At 43.1% G+C, this 16,269-nt stretch overlaps 1 protein-coding gene across 1 annotated transcript; it reads left to right on the top strand.

Moving 5' to 3' along the window:
• The first annotated feature begins 3,923 nt into the window (after nucleotides 1–3,923).
• On the top strand, nucleotides 3,924–6,507 carry LOC148327730 (potassium voltage-gated channel subfamily A member 3-like). The gene has a single exon (XM_088309581.1). It carries the CDS (start codon nucleotides 4,081–4,083, stop codon nucleotides 5,608–5,610), a length of 1,530 nt encoding a protein of 509 aa, XP_088165707.1. The 5' UTR covers nucleotides 3,924–4,080; the 3' UTR covers nucleotides 5,611–6,507.
• Nucleotides 6,508–16,269: the final 9,762 nt, after the last annotated feature.

Genomic DNA, 16,269 nt, shown 5'->3' with positions numbered 1-16,269 from the left:
GCATGCGTCGCGGTGCAAGTGGCCCCTTTGAGCAACGTGATGTGTTTTTATATATCCTATTCAGTATTATTTTCCATTGCACTAACTATTCTCTTATTTATCTAATTTATATATTTATCTGAATTATTGTTGTTTTGCACTGGAGAGGGGAGCTCTCTAATCTCGTTGCACACTTGAGTACAATGACAATAAAGGGATTTCTGATTCTGATTCTGATTCTGAATTCGGGCTGTGCAGCTGCATGACAAGCCCCAGAAGTTGGATTAGGGTTAGGGTTAGTTCTAGTCTGTAAAACATCCGACACTCTCACGCAATAACTTTGGGGAGATATCCGAAGCAGAAAATGGATGGATGGATAGATGGACGGACTTGGCGCACCTGACTTCCAGCAATAATGATGTTTTCAGATTGCCGATCGAGGGCGTACCTGGGTGTGGACTTGGGGAAAATAAAGTAAGTCACTTATAGATTTAAAAAATATATTTTTCCATGATCAATACATCTTGAGAAAAGCCTCTCATAGCAATTTTTTTTTTCATATCGTTGAGACACCCCGTGACCCTTGTGAGGAGAAGCGGTTCAGATAATGGATCAGGCGCAGACTGCTCATCGGATTCGCTGGTACAGTCAGAGTGGTGGGAAAAAATACAGTAAAATTGCTGTGGAGTTGTTAATATGTTGCAGCAACCACTCGCACTGTTTCCATCCATTCGATTCAATTCAAATCATTTTATTTATCCGTTAGTGATGCTATTTGCGGACAGAGAGGCCATTTATTAACTTTCCTTTGGTATTTTGCTGTTAGAATTGGGTGTAATGGGGTGTTTGCATCTTTGTGAGCTATTGTGGGATGGAACGTAGTGTTATTCCGGCCAATCCTCACTGCACCCCTAATTTGTATCAAAATGAGGGCAGTGTCGTTTGCACACAGAGCACGCCATGCTTCAATATTGCAGAAACAGAAATTAGACTTGTTGGAGTTGGTGCATGATTTTGGCACGTAAACAGCAACAGCTTCCCTTTTGGATGATATAGTCGCCCTGTGTGTGGCACGGACAATGGCAGCCCGCCTTGCAAATCTCCATTGTGCATCCATTTTTCCATTTTTTTAATACATTCGCCAAACAGAGTGGTTCACTTGCAAAAACACATTAAAGCAAGCTGATTTAAATATCCTTAAAGTATAAATGATATATAGCATGCTTGTTTGTCTTTTCTAGGTGCTATGAAAATTCGGACAAAAACAACAGCAACCCCATTCACATGGAAGTGGGACTTTATTAAGTTTGTACACATAAAGTGCCATCAAGCTACTGAAACTAGTACCGCCAATGTACCTGCTAACAGGACACAAAAACTGCTCTTCTATGCATTTGTTGTAGTCTTCAAAGGGTTCATAGTTGTTGAAATATATAATAATAAATACATGACTCAATCTCTCAAGTAGTAGTTTGAGTAAGAGTGGGCCGGTGAGGTTGGGGCAGTGTGTGCGTGAAAGCGTGTGTGTGTGCAAGTGTAAGGGGACATAGTAGGGCAGTGGTCCCCAACCTTTTTTCAGCCACTGGTTTCATGATCCGACTGATTTTGAATGAACCGGCAACCATCCATTCTATTCCTCCCATGGTGATAACGTGCACTTGGGGTTTAAATGCGCTACTACTAGAATGTGTATTAATTTTTAAGAATATATCTGTGTGGCGAGCTACCAAGTGGACCGCAGACCAGTGGTTGCGGACCCATTAGTAGAGGGCCTGTTCCCCATTAGAGCTTTATGCCTAGTAACGCCCCTGCTTAGGGACTTCTTAAAGATAGCAAATCTGGCATTAGACATTTACTGCACGTAAGCTGCTCATTTCCGCATTTTTTATGTCAGCCATGGAGAGTCTAATCCTTGGAATACTTTCAGAGATTGAAGTGGGCTAAGTAGAAATGTCCACTTATATTTTGGTGACGGTTGATTGTCATTTGGAGAATTTATTCGCAATGTACAGTGTGTACAATGATTTTGAATGGACAAAAATTGTCACGACTCCCACCAATATGTGGAAAAGGTTGGGGGGGCTGGCTATATTGCTGACAGAAAGGGGCTGTTTTGAGAGTAATGTCTGAAAACAAATTGATAAAACTGAAAATGCAGACTAATGTAAATTTTCTGATTTAAAAAAAAAAAGAAAAACAGCAATTGAGCTTGTTAGCGAAAAATGGACCATCCCATAGAGAAGAATCCTTTAAGAGGATTTTCTGCATATGGAGTGCGTTGTCATATTTGGACAGGCTCAGCTTCTGCTTTATTTCTTTCTTTCCAGGTTTTAACATTTTGGAATGAAAATGAGCCACGCACAAAATAGGCGTCTGAATCCCATTTGGATTCATTAATAACCATCCCCACGCTCAACCAAGCCCGCCCTCCCCTCGCACACGTGTTGCTCACCACACACAATGTCAGCCGCCTTTGATGAAGCCTGAAACAACACCGCGCCGACAAAAGCGCACACCCGGGATGCTTCTTCATGCTGATTTTGTTCAGGCAAAACAGAAAATGCTGATTAGCTGTGTGTGCTGGGTGGGGATGTTTATGCATAGTGACTAATCTTAGAGCATGAATTGTTTGTTTATGTGTGTGCGTGTGCATGTGACACGATGACAAGTGAGGTCGGGCTGCTGTTCAGTGCCTCCGAGAGCAACGACACACCTCTGCCAAGGCGACATAATTACAAGCAGGAAGCCATTGTCTTGCTTGCATCTATCTGCCTTAGACCACCCTGACAGCCACTATCAATTCCAATTTCTGGCAGGTGACTCACTGGACGCAACATTAGGTACACCTTCATGCTATAATAACATCCACCTTTCTCGAACTCAAGGCTGAGGGGCCTAAATCCGGCTCGCCACATAGAGACTTTTTCAGGTTGGCCTGTTGCCCTGCAAAATAAGGTTTGCTGCCCATTTAAATTAGAAAAGAGCCGCTGCATCATGGCCTCCAGGCCCCTTTGTAACAATGAAAAAGAGCCTCTATAATCAGGCGTGTACACGGTTCGCGGATGCTCATGCACGCTGGAAACATTAAATTGTGCACCTGATTCAAACCTGTCTGTGCATTTGAATATTAAACAATATTGCAGTTCTGTCAGTTGGACTGTGATCAGACAAGTCTCAATTCAAAGTCAAGTAAGCTGCCACAACGATTACTTCTGGGACTTAACTTCAAAAGCAAAGCTAAGTAAGTGACGGAAATCAATGTACAGTAGTACTTGTTTTCCTTTTATTTTATTTATTTTTTTTGTCGTCGTGGCGCATGATGCTTTGTAGCCTATGAACAACTAGTGGTGGCGCCTTGCATCGTCTGACTCCCTGCTAACGGCTACATTCACCGTGAGACGGTCCGCAGATGGGCTGAAGGCGAAATGGTAATCCGCGACTTCGACAATCTGTCAAAATATGTCTTTACACAAAAGAAGTGTGTGGTGCAAAAAACCCCCAAAACAAACAAAAGAAAACCACTGATGGCAAGAGAACTGTGCTAAATAAGCAATAGCCGATCACAGTGTCACATCCTGCAGGTCAGATGTGGGCAATTAATTTTTTCGACCGGGCCATCGAATTCAATTGTGTTGTCTATAATGTACTTCATTAAAACATAGAGCAATAAAAATACAAAAAGTCTGTCATAGTGATTTAATGCTGCAATCCATTTCATAGAGCTGCTCCTTCTTGTGTGCCTGCCTGCTTGGCCCGTGCTCTTACCTTTTTGTGTGCCGAGTTAATTTCCCCGTGGACATGCGTGTGTGCGTGTGACCGTGTGTGTGAAACAGCGAGAGATGGAGAGAGAGAGAGAGCGAGGGAGAGAGAGAGAGAGACATATGTGCTCGCGGTTGGCGGGTGTCGACGTGTTTGTGTCGGAGTGGGGGGGGGGTATATGGAGCCTGGAGGGGTCCTGCATGGATGCTGGATCGAGCGCGTCACTTGCGTGGACGAGCGCGCGATGATGGCTGAGGGTGGTTAGGCGGGTGGGTCAACCTCAGCTCGCTCGGCGTCCCTCCTCTCCCCACCCCGCCCCTCCTACCCCTCGAGGCCACCTGTATGGACCACCGGGACTCGGGCGTGATCCCGTCGCCCGCGTCCTCCTCCGGGCACCTGCAGCGACTCACTTATGACGACGACGACATGACGGTGGAGAACATGCTGGAGGGGGCTACGCTGACCCAGAACCAGAATCTCCACCACTTTGGCCGGTACGAGCTGGGCTGCTGTGAGCGCGTCGTCATCAACATCTCGGGTTTGCGCTTCGAGACCCAGTTGAAAACTTTCAACCAGTTCCCGGAGACGCTGCTGGGCGACCCCCGCAAGAGGATACGCTACTTTGACCCCCTCCGGAACGAGTACTTCTTCGACCGGAACCGACCCAGCTTCGACGCCATCCTTTACTACTACCAGTCCGGCGGGCGCATCCGGAGACCCGTCAACGTGCCCATCGACATCTTCTCCGAGGAAATTCGTTTTTACCAGCTCGGCGAGGACGCGTTGGAGAAATTCCGAGAGGACGAAGGTTTCATCAGGGATGAGGAGCGCGTCCTGCCCAAGAACGACTTCCAGAAGCAGATCTGGCTGTTGTTCGAATACCCGGAGAGCTCGGGTCCGGCACGGGGCATCGCCATCGTGTCCGTGCTCGTCATCCTCATCTCCATCGTCATCTTCTGCATGGAGACCCTGCCGGAGTTCCGCGATGAGCGTGACGAATCCGCGCAGCTCAGCCACAATTCCAGCATGACCAGCGGCGGCCCCTCGTACGCACCCAGCCCATTCACGGACCCCTTCTTTGTCATCGAGACCCTGTGCATCATCTGGTTCTCCTTCGAGCTCCTCGTGCGCTTCTTCTCGTGCCCCAGCAAGACTTCCTTCTCCAGGAACATCATGAACGTCATCGACGTTGTGGCCATCATCCCTTACTTCATCACGTTGGGCACCGAGCTGGCAGAGACGGAGAGCAACGGGGGCCAGCAGGCCATGTCCCTCGCAATCCTCCGCGTGATCCGCCTGGTGAGGGTCTTTCGAATTTTCAAGCTCTCGAGGCACTCCAAGGGGCTCCAGATCCTGGGGCAGACCCTGAAGGCCAGCATGAGAGAACTGGGTTTGCTCATTTTCTTCCTCTTCATTGGAGTGATCCTCTTCTCCAGCGCGGTTTACTTCGCCGAGGCGGACGACCCCACGTCGAGCTTCAGCAGCATCCCGGACGCCTTCTGGTGGGCGGTGGTCACCATGACGACGGTGGGCTACGGCGACATGCACCCGGTGACCATCGGGGGGAAGATCGTGGGTTCGTTGTGCGCCATCGCCGGCGTCCTGACCATCGCGTTGCCCGTGCCGGTCATCGTGTCCAACTTTAACTACTTCTATCACCGCGAGACGGACACCGACGAACAGCCACCGTGCGCCATGAGCGCCAGCTGCGACCACCTGCCCGACACCGAGCTCCTTCAGTCGCGGGGATCGTGCGCCTCTTCCGCCACCCTCGGAAAGGGAGAGAACGCTGGCGTGGAGGAGGGCGCCAAGCGGCCTCATTTCAACAGCCAGAACTGCGTGAATATCACCAAGATGTTTACCGACGTCTAAAGTGGAAAACTGGGACACATGGAGCATTATTTTTTTAATTGTAGTAATATTTTTTTTAATTATGGCTCATATCTGAGGACAGTAAATATCCATTTTTTATTTATTCAACATGCAACGATAAATTATCATTTTCCACATTAAATCTACTACTCACAAAAATGTTTTTGATATTGGGCATTGGGGTGGAATTTCATAAAATGCACTGCAACCTTTAGAGGTAAACTTATTTTGACCTCTCAAGTTCGACCTGTTTAGGATGTTGGTCCTTTCTGCGAACTTGCTGTTGTTTAACAATGAGCTGAAATTCCAAATTAGCAACCATGAAGTGACAAATATATAGCCTGGTTCAATTTGAATTAAACAGCCCTCATTCTCATGCTATTCCCATGTTGACACACGATTAACGATTAACAGCTCCTCACTGTTGCGAGTATTCAAACAGAATATTCTAAGACACACGTGGCCACTGTACTGAGTGTGTCCAGAGTCATCAGTCGATATAGCAACAAAATGACTGGAGGATTCATCGAAAGGCATACAAGTGGTCATCTTCAGAAATGCTTCATTCATGGCTCGAACAGTTGATGTGAATTGTGTCATTCATCTTGTTATCAGAGAACAGCAAGTTGTGCAAAAAGGATTGAAACATTCAACAGCTAAACATGTGCCTTCAAAAGGCCAAACTATAAGTCTCCCAGTAAGCTTATGCATTTTTGGGTCATCCTGAGATGTCACCCAAAAGCGGAGTATACCTAGCCTTTTGTGAGCAGTGTATTTTTGAGTATATATTTAAAGTTAATATATGATATTAATGTTCATCCTCTAATTTACATTTTGAATTACTTATTTTATGAGAAAATATATAAGTCAGTGGTTTGTTTAATGTGTGTCTGTGTCTATATAGGATGGCCGAGTGGTCAAAGGCGCCGCGTTCAGGACCCAGTCTCCCCAGGAGGCCTGGGTTCGAATCTCGAATTTCCCCATTGTGGGACTAATAAAGGGATTATTATTATTATTATTATATATATATATATATATATATATATTAGTGCTGTCAAGTGATTGTTTTTTAACTAATTAATCACAAAAAATTCCATGATTAATTGTGATTAATCACATTTTTCAACGACTACTTTTTGCCAAGCTTATAACAGATATATATTTAATTCAAAGACTGTTCTAATAGCTTTCTTGGATTCTTGAATACGATCTAAATGGAGACATCTTAACAGGCATTTTTCGTCAAAACATTTCTCAAAACTGCCCACAAGCGCCACACTCCAGCAGTGTTGGTTTGCAAGGCCCAGTGGTAACTTAAACACAGTGTTTTGTTCTGAGACGTGCTAAAGACAGCTAATATGGCACATTATTTGCAAAGTATGCAAATTATTTTTTAATAAAATCAAACTGACTTAATTGAGTTAAAATATTTAACTGAGTTAAATTTTTTTAGATTAATCACCTGAGTTGACGCTTTAATTTTGACAGCCCTAATATATATATATATATATATATATATATATATATATATATATATATATATATATATCCACCTGTTTTTAGGATTGTCAGAGGGCAGCCATTTTGTCACTTCTTGAAAATGACATCACAGTTGCTCAGGGCTCAGCTAACCACCAATCATGGCTGAGCTTCAATAAACAGTGAGCCGTGATTGGTCATTATCTGAGCCCTGAACATAGCGAAGAGATAGCTAAGAACAGGTGGATTTTGCTGCTGAATTCATATTCCACAAATGTAATATGAATAAGTATGCTGGGTTTAAACTAGTGAAAGTGCAACATATTATTGCAAAGAATTATTTGGGGTTAACTTCCCCTTTATCGGTATACCTTCTGATATCTAGTGGAAAAGCATTTATTTGTTCTGCGTGTCACTCTACCTCACTGGCGTAATATACATTAGTTGTAGGAAATAAATAATTTCAGGACCAATTACATGAAGTTGGATAATTTCCTGTAGCACACTTGATGATCCCACATGCTCTAACAAAAAAAAATAAGGATTAAATAAAAACTTTGCAGAGTAAATAATGCTCACTTTTATTTTCTGCTATCACGGAATTATTAGATGTATCGCCATGTGGCGCACTGACAGCTATTTCTAACACTTAGGAAATATCAAGAAACCTCAGGATGCACTGTAACGGTTTTGTTCCAGTAATGTTATAACCATTATATAGATGATTCCCTCTGTAGGCAATGTGTAAAGTAACGTTCTTAACATTCTGAAGTATGATATAACGACAACTTAACCATCGTGTAACGAAACTAAAACAACTGCTCATTTTCACAACCTGACGTAATGTCGAACAGTATTTTGCAGAACAATACTGCCACCTAGTGGCATTATATGGATGTCGCTGGAATTGGCGTAAAATGGAAACGACGTAAATGGTCGGAGTCCCATACACTTCGGGCTTTTTTCTGCTCTTAAATTCATTATTAATGAAGGCAAAATATCAGTACTGGATCACATCAAGCCAAGTCGTAACTAACATCATCCGTTTTCTTTGTTTTCTTTTTTTTTAGAGGGAGCCCGCATTAGAGAAGAAAAGGATGGTCACAGCAACCGACCGCACTTACAGATCCGCCATAGTAAATACTGAACAGCAACTGCAAGGATGATAAATGCTCCAATTCGTCCTGATTATTCGGATATGTGCCGCATCTCTGTTGTTTTGTATGGGTGTGCCTTATGTTGTGTCCGGTATGTGTTTTCTACTATGTAAATATAACTTCATGAGTCAAGCTTGAAATGTTCTATTGTCAAGTGGAAAGCGTTGTTTAAAGAGCCACATTTCTATTTTTCTAATCATCATAACTTGAGGCGATGATCGATCAGGTATACCCATGCAGAGTGATCAAAACTTGAAAACCTTTTTTATGATTGAAATTCAGAGTTGCCTATCTATAATGAAGAATAAATAAATGTGAAATTGTTACGTTTCACTCGCTGAATTGTAAGTGCTGTAAATTTGGTTGACAACAACAACCTAGGGCGGCCCGGTGGCCCGACCGGTTAGCACGATGGCCTCACAGTGAGAGACAACATCGGGCGTGGGTTCAATCCCGGCTCCGGCCATCCTGTGTGGAATTTGCATCTTCTCCCCGTGCCTGCGTGGGTTTTCTCCCACATTCCCAAAACATGCATGGCAGGCCGATTGAACACTCTGAATTGCCCCTCGGTATGAGTGTGAACGCGGCTGGTTGTTCGTCTCTGTGTGCCCTGCAATTGGCTGGCAACCGCCTACTCCCCAAAGATAGCTGGGATAGGCTCCAGCACCCCCCGCGACCCTACTGAGGAGAAGCGGTACAGAAGATGGACGGATGGATGGACAACAATCTAAAGGTGAATGTTAGGTCACGTGGTCACGGGGAAATCCCGCCCCCTCCCTCCCCTTGCGCTCGCTGATGCAGTCTCCATGACAACGTTGGTTCCCCGGGCAACATCCTCTGATGTTTCCCCAGGCATTTTGTGTTTCACGAGGACGTTCCTGCCTTGCATCCCAGCACGCTCATTATGCACGAGAAAACAGCACGTGGTTTACTTATCTGTTCACTTTTCGGTTTAGGATGTTTAATCCCCCAAAAGCGTTGGAGCAGTGACGTCAATTCCGTACTCTCTTTTTTCAAATGTCTTTATTTTTTGCCTGTGAACTATAGATAAAAGTGTAACCTACATAAACAACATACAGAGAACTGAGTATGGGTGAAAAACAAGCAATCGTTTCCCAATTTGTCCCACAAACAAACACATGTTTAAATTATGCATCCACATCCTGGTTGAGGAGGTTTAACAACCGTTATGGTGGGACACTTACTGGCTTTCAACTTTTTGAGTCCATTTCTCAATGCATTCCTTTTTGTTAGCGCACACATTTGAAGTGAAAACAAAGGGAAATGTGACGATTAGTATATATTTATGTATTAATTTATGCCATTCATTAACAAATTTTTACTTAATTCTTTTTAAATCAGAGTTGCAAGTAAACATTTGCATTATTTGCGCTGAATGTGCCGTGTTTTAAAAACAGTAATATTACAAAACAATATGTTACATAGTAATATATATAGTAGATTAAAAGTTAGGTTCAGCAACAGGGAGATTCTTCTTCTGAAAGGTCAAATTACTGCGACTTGGTAAAATCTGTATTGTGCGAGCGTTTACAGGTTATACATGGTGCTATTTTGAATCAAGGCTATTGGAATTTTACTTGATTGTGCCTCTCTGAGCCCTGATGAAGCCAAGAATACTGGAGAAGTTCAACACTTACATCTAGTGGATGATCTGAGCTATTACAATTTATTATTTACTTTATTAACCATTGATTATTAAAATTGATTCAAACATATTTAGACAAGATAATTGTTCTATCACAATTATGCTTAAATAAAAAAGCTTGATTGAATTATTCTCTTCATTTGAATAGAAAATGTTTTGGATTATATTTCTAATTGATAACACCGCAAAAAAAAGCCTGAATCACTCCAGATTCTTTTAGTTGGGTGAATTTTAGCGCTGAAATAATTTTTACATTCAGAACCATTTTGTAATTGCCGATGTTCAGCCCATCCAAGTATCCCATTAAGTTAATAATTTCTTTCTGAGAACAGATTTGTACTATGATCCCAAAGGAGAAGACATTATGATTATAATTATTTTTATTTGCAAAAATATTTAAAAAAAACACATTATTTATTTCTTTTTCTCTAGAATCTACAGATCCCGCTATGGACATCAAAGTTGAATAAATTCGCACTTTGTTTTAAGTTTTTCCTTTTTTTTCTTCCCAAAATACTTTTTTATTCATTAAGGCCATACTTGGCTGAAAAAAATAATGTTCAAATGCCAGATATTTATTACATTTTAAAAGTGGTCCAGATAAATAATTTTAAAAAATTACCATTAATGTCACCTGCGAACAAAAAGCTAAATTAAACAAATTTCAAAGGCAGGTAAAATAATCAACTGATATTACGGGTTTACATAAATATGCACATCCTTTTATAACTGAGATGTAGCTGTGGTCGGAAAGAACCAATCACTTGCAGTCATGTTAAATGGGAGTCAGTGCACACCTGCCAGTGTTTAAGTGCTTCTAATTAAAATATAGTTGAGATGTTCAAGTAGGCCTTTCCTGATAGTGTAGTATTTATATATATATTTTTTAAGGGTAAATTTGCCCCACTGTTACATTGCAGTCCATCAAAATGTACATTTCACTCACAGACACATTACAAGAAATATCTGGATTGCTGATATTTGACTTGATTGATTCATTTCACGAAAGAAGAACGACCATCCGCGCTCATACTCAAAATTATATAATCATATTATTATTATTATTAGAATATTAAAATACACACTCAAAATATCATCTCAGAGGCCAGTTTGAAGCAGGTTGAAGACAATTAGTGGGCAGGAAGTGATTCGAACACAGATGTATGGTTTATTTAAAGGAAGTGCTGAGCTGTTACATCCTGTAACCGTACGCTCGCACCCCCCCCCCCCCACCCTCTCTTTTTGCAGACTGTTCACTTTTGGCCACATAAAACACATTTTGTCCGGGCCAGGTGCTGCACATTTAGTGAAGTCAGTACAAACACTTAGTACCCTCTCTGTGCCCTTCATTTCATCTTCTTCTCCTTCACAGCACGGTGGCCAAGTTTTGGAAAACCTGTACATGTGAAGACCTGTCTCTGCTGTTTGGAAAGGTGCATGAGCAGATATTGTTTCATATCGTCGGTTTCAAAATCTTACACAAAATATATATCATGGAGAGAAGATGCAGTGTGGATAAAAATAAGCAGTGTCACTGTAGTTTGGATTCTCAATTCTGCCTTCTTTTGGTTGCCACGGAGACCAGATCCCGGGAGATGCTTGTCAGCAGTGGGAGGAGGCCAGGTACTCGGTTGGTGGTTGTCAGGATGGTTCAGGTTCAGGTCACATGACTGTGCCTCACAGAGTGCGTCAGATGGCTTTTGCAGAACATTTTGGGAGAGGTTTATGATGTAAACATATTAATTTGGAATTTAAAGAAATATGTCAAATATTTTAATGATATATTTAGAATACTAGGAAAACATGCCGTTATTTCTGTAAATTATTGACCAACCTAACGTGTTGAAAATGACTTTCTCTCTTTGATGAAACAATGTTAATGATTGGTTCTCCTTTAGTGATAGGAAAATTAAACTTCAAGATGCTTCATGAATCAGTATCTCTTGACTCCTCTAGAGAACACAGTTAGTTTAAAGAAATGGGTTTAAGAAATGGCAAGTCAGTGTGCTTTCTGCTCAATGTTGAACAAAGAGTGCTCAATAAACACAACAACTGGTTCATGAAGCTTCATCTTCCCACCGCAAGTCTCCTAAAAAGTGACTACTATATGGTATTTAAGTCTCGCTAGTCACATGACCAAGACCAAGCATGTCAACGATGTTTAACTGAGAATTGTGGGAAATCTGAGCCATGCTAGTCTTGTTTCAATGGCCAGGCTGCATACATATCAGTGTCATCCACAGCGGACTCAACAAGACTTCCTTCTGGAGAGACGTGCTTCCTCTCGCACGTGTTCTCATGCGGGACTTTCTTTTGTCAGAGTGGAGGCCCGGAGTCCACGTCTCCGTAAAGACCAGTGAACTTTATGAATGGCCCCCGGAGTGCAATTACGCACACGTCACAGAGCAGATGGACGGACGCATGGACACGTGAATGGCAGCAACTTCACTTCCTGCTGCTTCCCGCAGCACTAAGTCGCCGTTTTAGGGCACGCTCAGGAAATATCACGGGCGGGCAAGGAAGGACAAAACGCTGAGAGCTGTGAATAATTGCTCCAAATGCACATGCCGCATTTACTTCCTCTGGTTTGTTACGAATGAGCTTCAAGTGAAGTTCAAGTGTGGCCCCGGGCGCATATATGTTATCAACGGAAAAGTGCACCATGCTGCTCGGCGCCACTTCTACGGCATTTTGGTGGGTGCTATGCGAACAAAACTTTTCAAGTGCAAATCAAGTCAAAAATCTTCTTTGCCTTATTCCGTTCAATGCACCTCTACTTATTTAAACACTATTGCGTTTGTGGGACAAAAATTAGGCAGATTATGCCACCCATTTTGTCAAAGTGCTGTCAGGCTGAAATTGCAAAGAAACCCTGAAAACAAGTGAAATTATTTTTTGAAAGTATGTGGGGGTCCATTCTATTCTTTTCCTTATATTCCACTAGCCCTTTATCACGCTCTCAAAGGTGGAGAAGCAGGAGAGAGCTTATATGCGAAGAAGTGGTTTGGCCTTCCCATGTGCCCATTTGTATCGGGCTCTTTAGCAAAGGGTAGCTACACTTGCCCATTTCTAGCCTGGCAGAGGAGTAGAAGTGCGGCAAACTCAGACTACAGATGTTACTACTGGATTAAAGCTATCCACTTGTAACCCAAGCTGCCCCCACCCTGATCACCCTGAGGAATTGGACCAAGCTGGCTATAACTGAACAAGCAAAGGCGTCACTCAGGCACAAGGAAATCGTGGGACTAGTTCAGGAGGGGAAGGATGGTCGTGGTCTTGGTCTTTGCCTTGGCGCCAGTTCGTCTGAGTGATCTAAGGTGGTGGTGCAGTAGGTATGTCAGGAAGAGGAGGTAAGAAGCTGCGCCAAAGCTGCGCTGAAGGTAAAGCAAGGCCAATGGATGGCATAGGAAGGAGTGAAGAACTGAATAATTCCCTGCAAGTAACTGTGGGAGATGGAGAGATTCAGGGCATGTTTTACCATCTGCTGTATACAGAGTCCTACCTTCTCCCGCAAACCTGAACCAGTGGTAAGCCCAAGATCCCAAGTGCCCGAGATCCCCAACTCCAGACACACTGAAGCACATCTTGGTGGGATGCAAGACCACCCTCACTCAAGGCCATTATACCTGCCGTCACAACCAGGCGTTAAAGCGACTTGCAGATGTGCTGGAGTGTTAACAGTCGAGGGTGAATTCCCGCCCTTCCTAAACAGCTTGCTGGCAGCCAAGGTCACTTGTTTCAGGAGGGTGAGAATCGAGCCAGCCTCGGCACCATTGCAGCTGACAGCAGGAGGCTGAACAAAGCATGAGACTGCAAGCTATTGGGAGACCTGGACAAGAAGTTCTGCTTTCCAGCTGAGTTTGTAACCACCAATCTTTAACCAGACCTCATTCTCTTGTTAAGTCTCGCTCAAGCTTGTTTACTTTGCAGAGGCCGATGAGCAACTTTCCGTGCCCTGGGAAGGTGCAGTGGAGGAGTCCAATGAGCGGAAGAAGCTGAGATATGCGAAACTGGCAGGCGATGAGCAACAGCAAAGCTCGATTGTAAGCGCACGCCCGGTGGAAGCAGGCTGCAGATGTTTCATAGCCACTTCAATATCCAGGATACTCAGAGAGATGGGAGTGCGACTGGCAGGAAGTTAAAGACCTCTCCGAGCTGCTGAAAAGGGGGGCCAGTGGCTTTGGAGGAAGAGAAAGAACCCCACCTGGGCCTTCAAATAAGTCGATGGCATCTAGGGAGTGAACCTGGAACGCTGAGATTCAATGCTGAACACTCTGGAGGTGTCGTGGGCCTCTCAAAACACTCACTTGACAACCCAAAGGATGCCATCACTCAGTTGAACATTCTACAGTCTCAACGTATGCTGAATAGTCCAGTCCAACATGACAGATTTTTACCCTTGGAAAGAACAGCTATTATTACAATCACTCTTCCTCATGCGTGTCTGTATGTCTGAATTATACTGCCCCCTGGTGTCCAAGATGCACCCACCAGTATGACCACATGGGTTGATCGGATTAATGACTTTTTCATTCATTTCATTGGGGAAAGATGATTTGGGATTTGATCATTGTGAGTACCACAAGTTAAACTACCACAGTAAATGTAAGGTTTAAAAAGTTAGTTGCGTATTCCTTTGTTTCTCCGCACAACCAAAAAGTCAGACATTGCATCATCACAGTGACTCTGTGGCTGTAAATCCCTCACGTCCCACAATGTTGCGAACGTCTCGACTGCATGCAGTACACACTGCAGCATTTTCTCTCCCTCTCGCGACACCTGACTGTTTTCTTCAAAATAATGGCTCTTCAATATTCAACCATCATCATCATCATCATCATCATCATCATCATCATCATCATTTCAGATCCTCTCACGGAGGGAGTCTTATTTCAAATGTGACCTTGCTGTAATATAATTCAGTGGTCCCAAAGGGAATGCATACCTTGACTTGAATTTCACACAGTGCAGGCACATGCACGGTCGCACTAACACGCATACAGACGCGCATGCACGCACATGCACGCACACACACGCACGCGCGCTTTGACTCAGGCAACAAAAGGGGATCCCTGCTTCAGTGACACTGAGTCACTGGCCTCCTGCGTCATGCTCTTTTTAAAATGTGTTTTCTGAATTGCAATGTTTTGTCCTTTCATGCAGTCCAGCAGTGCACAGGCTTTGAAAATGAAAGTTGTTCGATTTTTGCTTCCCAGTTTTACTATTGGTACATCCCAAATGTTTTTGTTCATTTGAGGTGAATTGATTCAATCATTATTTCCAGTGAATTAATTTTTAGTAGCAAATTGTTGTTGTTTTTTTAATGTTATTATAACACATGGGTTTTAATTTTAAAATTAAATAATTAAGTGAACTTATTACATTAGGAGCGTATAGATAGATATAGGTACCAATGGTTTGTTTTAAGTAAATGTTGTTCAAAGTCTTCCCATTGAGTGGAAAATCACTACCATTTCTTTTTTCCTTTTTTTTCTTATTTGTGATGGTAAATTTAAAATGACTTGGGAAATGTATGCAATCTGAATAACTAACTTTCAATGTGCTCTGTGTGAAATTATTATTAATTTTCTTGCTGCCATATGTTATTTGTCAGTTTGTTGCTGGGCAGAATTCACGGGGCACAGTCATGAAATAATTGTCTTGTGCCACTCATTTGAATGATGTGCTACAAGTATTTAGACCCCTGAGCGTGTTAAATCACGACTCTTTAGTAACTATAAAATATATAGTGAAAGAAAGGTGGTACATTTTGCTATACAAAGGCCAAATGCAGAGTAGCCATGGACCAGTGTTCTTGTCTCATCCTGCTGGGCGTCCATCTGATGATCCACGACTCGATTCCCCCCTCACCCCTACTTCCTCTTCTCCACTCCAACCTTTCTCTCCATCTGCGCCCCCTCTCACATGTACCGGAAAAAAAAGCATTGGTGAAGACACATTGGCGAGGAAGTGAAGTGCATCGACGTTGAGGGATGTAAAGCGGCATCCAGCGGAGGTGGGAAAACAACACGCCGCATGAGGAGGATAAGACGGTCTTAGTATGAGAATAATTCCCGGATAAGGATTGTACGCATGAGGTTTGCATGCGTATCGAGAAGCACAACATCAAAAGAGTGAACATTTTAATCTTTATCCTCTTGCCTCACATTTGGACAAAAGTCTTGAGGCAAACATCCTAATCAGTTCATTAATAAATCAATCAGGGATTGGGTTAAGCCCCCACCCTAAATGTGAATTAATCTTTATGCTTCCAAGTTTGTGTGGAAGGTCATTCTGGTGTGCCAGACCAAACTTTGAAACATGCCGAGTAAAGGGGGAAAACAGGCGAGTTCAAGC

Source organism: Idiotropiscis lumnitzeri, chromosome 11, assembly GCF_059441095.1.
Source record: "Idiotropiscis lumnitzeri isolate Australia: NSW breed Sydney's pygmy pipehorse chromosome 11, RoL_Ilum_1.0, whole genome shotgun sequence".
Lineage (NCBI taxonomy): Eukaryota > Metazoa > Chordata > Actinopteri > Syngnathiformes > Syngnathidae > Idiotropiscis > Idiotropiscis lumnitzeri.
This window is presented reverse-complemented; position numbering and strand designations above follow the sequence as displayed.

Coding starts and splice junctions, on each gene's coding strand:
- LOC148327730 (XM_088309581.1), top strand. CDS start 4,081: ATGGACCACCGGGACTCGGGCGTGATCCCGTCGCCCGCGTCCTCCTCC.